The sequence below is a fragment of the Lissotriton helveticus genome, chromosome 10 (genome assembly GCF_964261635.1).
Source record: "Lissotriton helveticus chromosome 10, aLisHel1.1, whole genome shotgun sequence".
Taxonomy (NCBI): Eukaryota; Metazoa; Chordata; class Amphibia; order Caudata; family Salamandridae; genus Lissotriton; species Lissotriton helveticus.
Window position 1 is genome coordinate 575,937,605 of NC_136071.1, and position 12,744 is coordinate 575,950,348.

Below are 12,744 nucleotides of genomic sequence, written 5' to 3' on the forward strand. Positions count from 1 at the left end.
AGAGAGCGCCCTGTGGCGACATTGGGACGGTGAGCCCACCAGTCCAACGCTACCTGTATCTGAGGCATCAGTGAGATTACGTCGTTGAAAGTGCCTGAGACCGGTCGCCATTGTTTGTCTAACTCTTCCTGAATTACTCTCATATGCAACCTGCAGTTGGGGATCAACGGAATGCAAAATCAGGTCATGCCCAGAAAGGATTTCAATGTTCGGACTGAAACCGACTTTTTTGATCGTAGAAGATCCACCAATTTGGAGATGCGTACTTGGCGTTCTATTGAGACAAATGCCTTTGCCAGTTTTTTGTCTATCAATGCTCCCAGAAATACTTTTTTCTGTTCCGGAAGTACTTGCGATTTTTCGTGATTGATTGAAAGACCTAAGTTTTTGAAGACTGACAAGCAATTTTGAGTGTGGTGTCTTGCTGCGAGAAAGGTTGGAGCCTTTATCAGGCAGTCGTCTAAGTAGGGGTAAATTTGTATGCCTTGCAGGCGTAGATAAGCTGCCACCAGAGAGATGATCTTTGTAAATACTCTTGGAGCAGAACGAAGGCCAAAAGGTAAGACCTTGAATTGAAAGTGTTTTGATCCTACTTTGAAGCGAAGGTATTTTCTGTGTCTCTGATGTATTGGCACATGAAAATATGCGTCTTGGAGGTAGATTGTAGAGAGAAACTGGCTGGGATTTAGGAAGTAAGATTTCTGTCAGAGTCAGCATGTGAAAGGTCTGAGACTTTATGTACTTGTTGAGTGCTCTTAGGTCCAATATCAGGCGCCACGCTCCTGATTTCTTTCTGATAAGAAAAAAATCGGGACTAAAAACCTGTCCCCTGTTGTGATCGGGGAACCACTTTGACGGGGAACAGTAATTTGCGCAAACAGTTCCTTCAAATGTGCTGGAGGGGGACCTTTTGGAGGGCGGTTGGGAGGAAACTTGACAAATTCTAGTGAGTGGCCCTTTAAAACTACATCCAAGACCCAACGATCTGACGTTATTTTTGACCAATTGGAGTATAGAGAGATTCGACCTCCAATCTTCGCCGTAGGATGAGACTTGGGTTTTAAAAAGTCATCGCTTCTTAGAGCGATTGGCCCCCCTGTATGTCGATTTTCTCCAGTACTGTCTAGAATCAGTTTGTCTTATCTGATTTTGGTTTGAGTAACGCTGTCTGTTGTCGCTGTAAGAGCGGTATTGAGAGGAAGAGCCACGAAAGGAAGAGCCACGAAAGGAAGATGAGGAGCCTCGATCACGTGCACCACGAAAAGGCTGTTTCCAATATTGGAGAGATCCTAAGGCACGGGCAGTGTCCGTATCCTTCTTGGTGGACTCCAAGGAGTCATCTACATGCTTGCCGAAGAGGGATTGCCCATCAAAAGGCATGTCCAGTATTCTGGCCTGAACCTCAGGTCGAAAGGATGTGGCCTTCAACCATCCCTGCCTCCTCAAAACTGCAGCTCCTGCCAGCTGTCTGATAATTTCAGACAAAATTCTTTCACCCTCCTGCAGGATCTTCTGGGCTTCCGCCTTGAATGATTCAGGAATAAGGTCAAGAAATGCAGACATCTCTGACCACATCCGTCGCTCATACCGGCCAAGGATGGCCAAGGAATTTGCTGCCCTTACTGTAGTCGCAGACATGGTGGAAAACCTTAACCCTATGGTATCCAGCCGTCACCCCTCTTGGTCTGGCGGGGCTGTTAATGGAGAAGCTGGATTACGGGACCTCTTTTGTGCAGCCTACGTAATGACAAGAGTCTGGCTTTGGTTGGGAAACTAGGCAGGCAGGTGAATGGTCAGGCGCCCTATATTTTTTGTCGAGGCGTGGCAATACCGCCGGAACCGAGTTGGGTCGCTGCATAAGTTGTAGTCCTTCTTGCCAAATAAAGTCTATTATTAGTATGGCATGCACTTGTTTCAAAGGTTGATTCTTGAAATCGTAGAGGAAGCAATCCTCTTGTCTGGTGACCAAAGGTAAGTGAAAACGTTTTGCCGCCCTTTCCATCAAGAGGTGGAATCCTCCTATATCCACTGGAGGAGATGCCAGAGGGGAATCGGGAGGAGGTGACGGAGTATGAGCTTCATAATTGTCACAATCTGTGAGAACAGTGTCATCGTCCTGGTCCATATTATGATCATCCTCAACAGGGTCCTGATGAACTGGAGGTGCAACCGGAACTGATACTGGTGTCGATATTGGCGGTGGAGAGGCCTGCGTAGAGGGTGGAAAAAGACGATTATAGTCTTCCAGCATATATTGCAGGTTTGATATTAATGAAATTGGCAACTGAGCCACAGGAACTCCTTGATCGTTATCATTGTCTTCATCATCATCTGCAATGGAGACATGGGACTCCAGATCATCATAGTCTTGGCATTTTATATGCAGTTCCGACGGGCTATTTGCAGCCCGAAAGTGGTCATCTACATCCGATCCGTCTGAGGCATCTTCCTCTGCGGACCTAAACAGTTGAGCAGGCAGCCTTGTGGAATGCTACACAGGGCTCAAAACCAGTGGTACTGGTCATCGTTTCTGGGAAGAGACAGTGGTCGTAGCTGTCGCCACCGTGAAGGTGGTTGCAGTCCCCAAAGAAAAATGCACAGTCGCTGGTCCCGTCGACGAGCTCGTCGTCGACGACGAGGTCTTTGTCGGCGACAATGGAGCTGGCGTTGAAGAGTGTGCTGGCGTCGACGAGCTCTTCGATGTCGACGGCGCCACCGTCGACAGCAAGGATACCGCCGACGAGACTGCAGACTACTAGGTACCTGCAGACGACGAGACCTTAGTCGACGAAGATGTTAGCGTCGACGACGAAGTACGCGTCGACGATACCTTCGTCGACAAGCCATGTTTGAGGAGCCGTCGACGTCATGGACTTCTTCGAAGTGATCTTTATCGTCGACGAGATTGGTCAAACCTCCAGAACCATCGTCGACGAGGTAGAAGTTATCATTTTCATCGACGGAGCAGGTCGTCGATGTGGAGATGGCGTAGATGGTTTTTGTCGTCGTCGGGCACGTCGACGAGCCAGTCGACGGGCTGGCACCTTTTTTTTGGGGGGGGGGGGGGGGGCACAGCAGGAGTCTGCGACTCCAGAGAACTAGGTCCCGTAGGCGTGGAGGCCGGCAGACTCCGTGGGGAAACTGGATTTTGAACCACAGACAGCTTCTTTTTGAGAAAAGGAGAAGGAATCTCAGACGCACACCCACGTTTAAGAGAGGCCTTTGAATGGTGGGAAGACACACTCTCCACGTCAGACACAGGGTTGTCTGAAGTCTTCAACTTCTGTAGCCACAGAAGGAGACTGGCCTCTCTATCCTTTAAAGTCTTTGCTGAAAAAGTCCTGCACAACTTGCAATTCCTCACCTCATGATCCGGATATAAGCAATAGATGCATTTCTTATGAGGGTCCTCAGAAAAAAGGCAAAGTTTTCCACAGGCAGCACACGGCCGGAACAAAGACTTTTTGCCAGGGCTACGTCTACCATCAAGACTTACAAACTCAAGTGGAAGAGATTCTGTCATTGGTGCGCCACATCCAATATCCATCCCATCCATTCCACTCCTGAGCAGCTTCTTCCATTCTTCTTGAACCTCGCTCAGTCAGGACTCTCTCATGCTACACAGAGTTTTCTTAGCTGCAATATCTCGTTTCCGACATGATGGCTCTTCTTCCCTCTGTTCATCACGGATCATACGTCAATTCTTCAAAGGGCTTTTCCGCAAGTTCCCACCTGTTCGGCGCCCTCCTCCATCTTGGCACATCAATGTTTTTACTATCACAGCTTATGAAGTCACCATTTGAACCTATCCATAAAGCGGATATCAAATTCCTCACCTGGAAGGTTGCACTTCTTCTGGCTTTGACCTCATATCGTCGCGTGAGCGACCTTCACGCTTTCACTATCAAGCCGCCTTATCTTCAGTTCAAACCTAACGGGATGGCGCTCCGCACTAACCCCTCCTTCCTACCCAAAGTACCTACGGATTTTCATTTGAATGAACCTGTGTTCCTCAAGACTTTCTTTCCGGACCCAAAGTCTCCGGCGGAGCAGTGCTTGCATTCTTTGGACATCAAACGATGCCTTAAATTTTACATTGCCAGAACTGCCCCCTTCCGCAAGTCCGACCAACTGTTCATTGCCTACGGACGACTGCGTAAGGGACATCCAGTTTCCAAACCAACTATTGCCCGGTGGCTTTCTTCAGCCATTGCCTTCTGCCACCAACAAGCGGGCAAACCATTGCAGTCTTCAGGGAGGGCTCATTCTACGAGGGCGATGTCTTCATCCACCGCCTTGTTTGCTGGTGTGCCTCTTCATCAGATTTGCCGTGCAGCGACATGGTCCAGCAGGCACACCTTCACCAAACATTACTGTTTGGATGCCATCAATGAAGCGGATACCACAGTGGGACAGGTAGTGCTTCGCCATCTTTTTCAGTAAGGTGAGCCTCTGTTCCCTCCTCAGTGTTTTTCCTGTGATTGCTATGATGTGTTACTTGACTATTATTATTAGTACTGTCTTGATTTCTTCTTTATATGCCTAGCAATCTCAGTTCTCGGAGGTTACTGCTTTCTATTCTATTCAAGCATGTAAATCTATGAAAGACACCCCTAATACTGGAGAAGAACAATTTTTACTTACCTGTAAACAGGTGGTTCTCCAGTATTGGTGTCTTTCATAGATTCACATGCGACCCACCCTCCCCCACTCAGAGGCTCTCTTCTCCTCATACACTCTTGGTTACTTTGTGCTACGAAAATCTGAGGGCTTGAGCTTCTGAGGAGAAGGTTCTAGAGGGTGCTGGCGCCTGATTGGCTGTAATTTGGACTAACATAATGACACCGTTACAAATAGTTTCTCTTTACCTTGCATTCCTATGTAGGAATCGTTTTTAGAGGATTTCAGTTGTATTTCCTTTCTTTTTCTTGTATTAGGGTTATATATATTTATATATATTTAGCATTATTGCTATTTTATTTACCGTGGGACTCCCACTTCGACGACGGGGAATATTCAAGCATGTGAATCTATGAAAGACACCCCTAATACTGGAGAAATATTGCTATAGTCTTGTCTCTGAAAAGTTTTAAGCAGAAAACACCTAGATGAAAGTGGCATTGACTGAGTAGGAGCGACTACCAAAGCTGGTGCCGTAGACTGAACTGTCGTCCAAACAGGAACACTGCCGTGGGGTCCGGACGCACTACACGACGCTTCTTCGCTTGACCGAGCCTGAAGCACCATAGATAACGGAGCCATACATGGCAATTCGGGTATACCCTCAACAGATAACGGAGCCATACATGGCAATTCGAGTATACCTTCACCTATAGAGTATTACCCTACTCGCCGTGGGCAACAATTGAGAGGAATTACACTTTATGATTTTCAAGCCTGAGACTGCTGATACAGACCCACGAATAACTGTACTTCACTCGAACACTCAAACGGAGTATCTACGGTCAAGGGCCCGGCTGGGTTGGAATTAGCACCAGCTGAGCGACCTTTTTGACCGGAACACAGCCATCTAGCCCTGAGGAATCGCGAGTGCGATGAAACACGTGTCGGCTGGCTGTCTACTGCATTAAAGACTCCAAGATTCATTGAGAGTTTCTTTGTTGTGATAATTCTGTCACTTTGTCATTATCTTGTTTGAATATTGTTACCTAACATTGTATAAACTGTCTTGAGTGCAACGGCAACAGAGCTTATGCTGATGTAGATTTAGTCGATGAGGACTTAGTCGACGATTCCTCAATGACTGTCGTCTTAGAAAGGACAGAAATCTTCATCGACAGTATAGGAGAAGTTATAGACGTCATCGAGACAGTCGCAGTCAACTATGGCGCAGAAGAAGTAATAAATAGACGAAGCAGCCAAATGAACACATTTTGAAAGGCTTTCACTCAGTTTTTGAGGACGCCATTTTTGATTCCTTTACAGCAGAGAATGGAGGAGACAGCTGTGACCCAGATGAGATGAGACAAGACCTCTGTGGAGGGTCAGAAGTAGAGAGAAGATTTGTGGGGCTTCCTTCCCTTACTCAAAGAGCTGTCCTGGGATCTAGCCCTCTTTCTAGAGGTTGAGGCCCCGTCATCCTCCTCAGCCTAAGAGGAGACTTGAGCCACAACAGGACTCTTGCCTCCCTATCCCTAAGGGTCTTAGAAGGGAAGGTACGGCATATGTTGCAATCTTTTGCCTCACGTTTCGGATAGATGCAGTAGATGCAGTCCTTATGTTGATCATCAACATGTACTCTTCTCGCAGGTTCTGCAGGACTTGAATAAAGCTTTGTCAGACATCATGGAGTTGAAGTTGAAGAAACTGAGTAGGCACTCAGGGAGACTCCCTTTCACACGACATGCTGTGAAAATCTAAGGAGAACTGGCTCTGCTGAGTGTTCTAGAGGGTGCTGATAGCTCATTGGTTGGAGCTGACTTTTGGGTCTTTTACCATAATGAGGTAGATAGGCTACTAAGATTTGGGCCTCAGGCCTGATTTGCGCCTACAACTACTATTATTTACCTTTGGAACTACTTTTGTATTTACCGTGGGACTACCGCCTCGGTGGCGGGGAATGTTTCAGGCATGTGAATCTATGATAGCCCAATACTGGATGAGTTCGGTCTCCTTTCTTCTCAGGCACTTTGTCTTTCCCCCAATCTCAATTCCCTTTAAGAGCAGAGTTAGAGTTCGAAAGGGTCCTTGCCTTCTGGCACTGGATCAGGTGTCAACTATTTCAATGCAGTCAAGTTAGGTGGTCCCAACTCAGACAAGCTGTAAGACTTTACTGAGGCAAAAAAAGAATCAGAGTGAGCATTTTTCCAGAATTATGCCTGTAATGTCTTCAATTGATATCAGAAAAAATCTGATGCCATTGAGCCTTTATTAGTCCCTTCTTTGCGCCGGAGGTTAGTTCTCTCAGCAAGGACTGATTTACCTGCTTCATGTGCATGCTGTGTTGTGTGTTCCGAGTACATAAACCACACATGCCTTACAAACACAAGACTTCTAGTCCTTTGGTAGGTATAGTTTGCAAAGCACATGCTAAAAGCATACATTAGTCAGAATTAATACAAATTCAACAATTGGCATAAGAAACAGAAAATTTTAATGTGTTGTAAAATTCATTTTCGTTTATAAAAGAAAATACCTTTCGTAGTTGGTTTGTGAAAAACAAGGTCTGCAATAAGCTGTTCATGTAACATGTTGCACCTTGGTTCTTCAGTCCAACATAACCTGTGTGTTTCTTCGAATCCCAACTAAAATAAAATAAATACAAAATTTATCTAGGACAATTTTGAACACTCAAATGAACTATGCAAATTTTGAATATAGTATTTCAAAATATTAGATTTGAAGCATACATTGGAACTAACTTAACAAGAGAAACATTTGCTCAATTCCATCACTGAATTTCTATTGCATACAAAAGGAAAATGCTACTTACCAGTATGCTTATGTTCTTGGCATGTAGAGCTGCAGAGTTGTTTACTTATGCAAAGATAGCCATCTGGTGTTGGCTCGTATGCTTGAACTTCGTTGTTGTCTTGGAAGAGTCTTTTGTAGTCACAAGATAGGCGACTCCTCCCTTGGACGATAGTGCGCATCAACAGACTTTATCTTCAGATTTCTTTTGCCATGAAGAGAAATTTAATTTATAGGAAATAGAATAGATGTCCATGTAAGTATCAAATTAAGATGGGGTGCGGAGCTAGCTCGCAACCGAGATGGCTGCTTGAGCCGAGAGCTCCCCCGCTTCCAACACGATCCTGCAAATTATCCTTCATTTAGCAGTGCACTACGGGACTTTTTCCATCGATTCTGTGCCCAGGAAGGACTGGAGCTGCTGACGGGCGATTTTCACCCCCCCCCCCACGCTGTCAGAGGGCGCCAATCCGATCTGTTTGGCCTGACCGCGCGGAAGGCTGAGGTGCGGCCTACCACGCGCCGTTGCTTGATTTGCTGATCCCCCTTGGCCGACGCTGTGCCTGTGACGACCCGGATCGCCTGCGGCAAAGTACTGGCGGCCCGCGACTGCTGGGTGAACTGGACGGCCCCCGGACTGAGAGCGGCGGTAAGCGGCGAGCCGTGAGAAGAGAGGCGTTCTGACAGGTGCCTCTGGCCACGACTGCGGCTCCCTACCCGAGTGCCTGGCTTTGACTGGACCTACGGGCCTACTGCCTACAAGTGGAGCCCTACGGCAGTCGCTGCTGGCACGCGACGCGGGTCTCTCTGAGACTCCCTTCTATCCTTTGTTCGCCTGGGAGGGCCACGACCACTTTTCACGAGCAGGGCCGGGAGGACAGAGCCAACGAACCTGGGATTTGGAATGCCGCATAGGTGAGGTGGAGGAGGTACAGACAACCTTGGACACTGAGCATAAGCAGCTTGGCAAGGTGATCCAACTTTTACAGGACAAGCCGGAAGACTTAGAGGCACGGTCTCGCAGATGCAACATACGCATTACGGGCCTGCCAGAAAGTACGCAGACAGGCAACATGGAACTGTTCGTCGGGGCTCTTTTGAAAAAACTGCTGGGGGAAACGGCCTTCTCGGAAATGTTTGTTATTGAGAGGGCGCACCGCACCCTGGGCCCGAGACCCAAACCGGGGGCCCCCCCGCATCCCATTGTAGCCAAATTGCTTAACTATAGGGACCGAGATACGGCGTTGAAGCTTGCCCGAGAGAAACAGCCGCTGACCTATGAGGGCTCCACGCTCTCTCTCTTTCCAGATTTTACGGCAAGGGTGCAGGACGCGCGACGCCAGTTTGTCCCAATGAAGCGCCAACTTCGTGAACTGGGAGTGGATTATGCCATGCTGTACCCTGCCAAGCTGAGTCAACCGGCAGGGGAAATCCATGATATTCACGGACCCGAGAGCTCTCCAGAAGGCCATGAAAGACTGGCGCAGGGCAACGCGACATTCATCAGAGGACGGTCGTCCTGAAGACTCTGCAGACGGCTCAATGGACAACCAGGATTGAGGTCATAGACTGCGTCTGGTTGAGGTACTCAAATTGCCCTAGACTACTGTGACTGTGTGGCCCAGCATATGGATCCTGATGTTGATAATTTTTGGCCTAGGCTGCTGTATCGCTAGGCCCTATCCCCTGGGCCGCTATGGACCAGTGGCTGACCAGGATGTGCGGGGGGGGGGGAAGAGAGGTTCTTGCTGATGGCTCATTAACCACTTGGCTGCTAAGGGGTGTGCATGTAGGTCCATTGACTTTCCATTTAAATCAATGGAAACTCCATGACGAGTTACCCTTGTCATTAGCACTGAAGGGGTTAATGCTACTTTGTTTGCCTTGAAGCCCTCAGCTATATAGTGCATAAAGCGCCTGGAAGCAGGCGGCTGCCCTGCGACGACGTGCCTGTACCAGATGATATGTAGTGCTACCGGATCCTTCTTTGTGACTGGTTACATGGGTAAATGTTTGGTGTCTGAGAGAGTTATTATTGAGGGAGGGTGGCATAGTCAGATACAATGTGTTGATGACCTCCATTGTTTTGGGAGCATTGCTATGCTGTATGGGGTCACTTGATATAACTTTTTTTTTTCTTTTTTAGAGGCGGGGGTGGGAGGCTGCAGTGAGTTATACAGAGAGAATTTTTTTTTAGAGTTGTTGTAAGCAAGCTACCTACGCCCCTGCATGTTATACACCTTTCTATGTGAGGCTCCTCCATTTGGGGGTCCTTCCTCTTTTCAGTTTTGTATTCTGTATTGGTTTTCAGGTAGCCGGGAGGGGAGATGGGGGCAGAGGGGGGGATTTGGAGCTGGGGGGATGGGGGGGGTGTTGCAGAGGGGTACATGCTGGGCGGGGAGATGGGATGCGGCCGAGTTGGGGTTGGGCAGGCGTGGGTGGGCCTAAGGGCAGATCCACATGTTCTTTTGGAGCCGACTGCGGGAGGGGGGGGGGATCGTTGGTCTGTTCGCTCAAAAGGGAGCCTTGCTGGCGCAAGCGCAGCACGGTGGATACGTTGGTCACTGGCATGTACAGCTATACCTGATTACTTACACACATCATTTCCCCCGAACTGAAACAGCAGACGCACAACACTGACACGGTTACTTTCTTGACCTGGAATGTTAGGGGCCTGAACGACCACAGAAAGCGAAAGGTCAGGTGTGTGCTTCAATACCTCTTTTGACATGCAATAGATATAGCACTACTTCAGGAGACCCACTTGCGCCCCGACAGTCCGGCGCTAAACTACAGGGGTTTGCATGGCAACATACATGCTGCCGGTTTCACCTCATGCCAGGGGCGTCCTAACATGGGTGAATCCTAAGGCCTCACTGACATTGACCCCAGTTGCCACGGATGGGGAAGGACGATATGTCATCACGAAATGTGTTGGAAAGGGAAGGACTACACATAGTAAACTCATACGGCCCTAACTTTGACTGCCCTTCCTTCTATCTGATGTTGGGCTCTAGAGTGCGGGACCTATGCGGGGGACATGTTCTGTGGGGAGGTGATTTTAACATTGCCAGGTAACCTGCGCTGGATAGGTCAGATGGCCCCGACAGACGCCCCTCGGGCTCTGCCAGAGTTCTAGAGGCTGAGAGGACACGACTGGGACTGCAGGACGTATGGTGCACTAGGCACCCGGCACAGGGGGGATATACGCATTACTCATTACTCAGCCCCGCATGATATCCACACCCGTATAGATTACTGGTTGGTCACCTCGCACCTCTCTATGGTACAGTCGTGCGCAACGCTGCCTCGCACTTATTCTGACCACTCCCCGGTGCTGGTTACCCTTGGAGCCCTGGCGAGGCAGGCCCATCCTTTTTCCTGGCGTCTCCCTCCTTACTCGCTGTTGGACGACGCCTTTCGGGAAGAATTAGCTACTGCCATTGAGGAATTCTTTGATAAGAACGTGGGCTCAGTGGATTCCTTTCTGACAGTCTGGGAGGCCTTCAAGGCCTATTTGCGCGGAGTTGCTATCTCTAAACACGCGGGTGTCCTTAAATCAGTAAGTGGCCGTCTGGAAAATAGACTCCGGGACATTGAGGCACGAAGACTGCATGACCCTGGAGCAGAACTGCTCCGAGAATTAGCCCAAACGATCCGTGAATATCACGAGGAGGCGGACGCTGAGGTGAAACACTTAGGGAAATATGCCATTGCGAGATCCTATGGAGAGGGAGAACGCCCAGGAGTGGTACGGGCGCCGATAGCGAAGCAGCGTAAACACTGTGCGATGACACCTGCACTGCGATCCCCACAGACTGGAGAAGAACTACCGGACGAGCAAGTAGCGGCCCACTTTCGGGATTATTACGCCAAACTATACGCCTCTAGGGGGCCGGCTCCGGAGGAACGCATATTAGACTATTTAACACATATCCAGCTACCTTGGCTGACCAACACACATCGAGCGTTCTTGGTTCGCCCATTTGAGAGGGAGGAAGTTGTTTGAGCATGGTCTTCAATGAAAGCTGGCAGCGCTCCGGGCAGCAACGGCTTCCCGGCCTCATTTTACAAAACGTACTCAGATTTGCTGTTACCTAGACTATTGACGCTCGTTGAGCAGATGGCGGAGGAAATGCCCCCTACGATGCAGGACGCTATTATAGTAGCAATCCTTAAGCCCGGGAAGCTCCATGAGAACTGTGCTTCATATAGACCGCTATCGTTGCTTAACGTAGACGCGAAGATATTCGCGAAAATCATTGCCAACCGCCTAAGCCCGTTGTTCTCCACGCTCGTGGCTCCTGAGCAGGCGGGCTTTGTCCTCAACCGCAACCTCACCTATAACCTGAGGACCGTGTTTGCGCCATTTCAACACGCGCCAGGATGTGCCTGCGGTAGCAGTTTTTCTGGATATGGAAAAGGCCTTCGATTCGGTCAAATGGCCTTTCCTCCGACTGGTGCTGCGCCACATGGGAGTGGGTGACTCATCCAGCTACTGAATACGCTTTATGCTTCCCCCTCGGCGCGGGTCTGCATAGGCTCGCTCACGACTGGGCCCTTCCCTATAGGTCGTGGCACCAGACAGGGCTGCCCCCTTTCCCCAATCCTGTACGCCTTAGTTGCAGAGCCTCTAGCTTGCGCTTTGCGCGAGTACCACAGCCACCGTGGCATACGATTCCCAACGTACAACTTGATAGTGTCCACGTACGCGGACGACACTACTATATGTGGGACAACCGGAAGACAACCTCCCGACGGTGCTGCGCAAGGTGGTACTGTTTAGTTCACTTTCCAGGATACACGTGAACTGGAGCAAGACAATGTTCTCGCTCACCCCTGCTACCAGGAGGGTTGACTGACTACCCCATTCAGTGGACCACTGACTCTGTCCGCTACTTGGGTATCCGGTTACACACGGACTCAGAGGTGGTCCTCAGGGAGAACTACGGGGTGGCGATTTCTAAGCTAGAGGACGATGTGAACAAATGGATAAGTCTTCCCTTGTCATTGATGGGCCGCATATCCTTACTGAAAATGATCGTACTCCCCCGTTTTTTATTCCTATTCAGTAATATTCCAATGTTCCTATCGGGGGCATTCTTTCCGCAGCTCCATGCTCTGGTGCTGAGGCTGGCATGTGATGGGATGGGAAACAGCCCAGGGTGGCGTGGGAAATTCTCACCCGACCCTACAAGGGGGCAGGCCTACACGCTCTGGAGCTATACTATCGAACAGCACAAGGCGCGCATGCGTATGGCTGCATTCATGGCCCGGCTGACGCACCGAACTTGAGAATTGAAGCGATAGTGG

At 49.2% G+C, this 12,744-nt stretch overlaps 1 protein-coding gene across 4 annotated transcripts in view; it reads right to left on the minus strand.

Annotated features, from left to right (window-relative positions):
* Window positions 1-12,744, minus strand: part of USP7 (ubiquitin specific peptidase 7) — a 1,709,027-nt gene that overhangs the window by 1,356,706 nt on the left and 339,577 nt on the right. For all 4 annotated transcript variants that reach the window (XM_078663105.1, XM_078663106.1, XM_078663108.1 and 1 more), the window contains one exon: window positions 7,157-7,265. In XM_078663105.1, coding sequence (XP_078519231.1) covers window positions 7,157-7,265 — 109 coding nt within the window. The remainder of the gene's footprint in view (window positions 1-7,156; window positions 7,266-12,744) is intronic.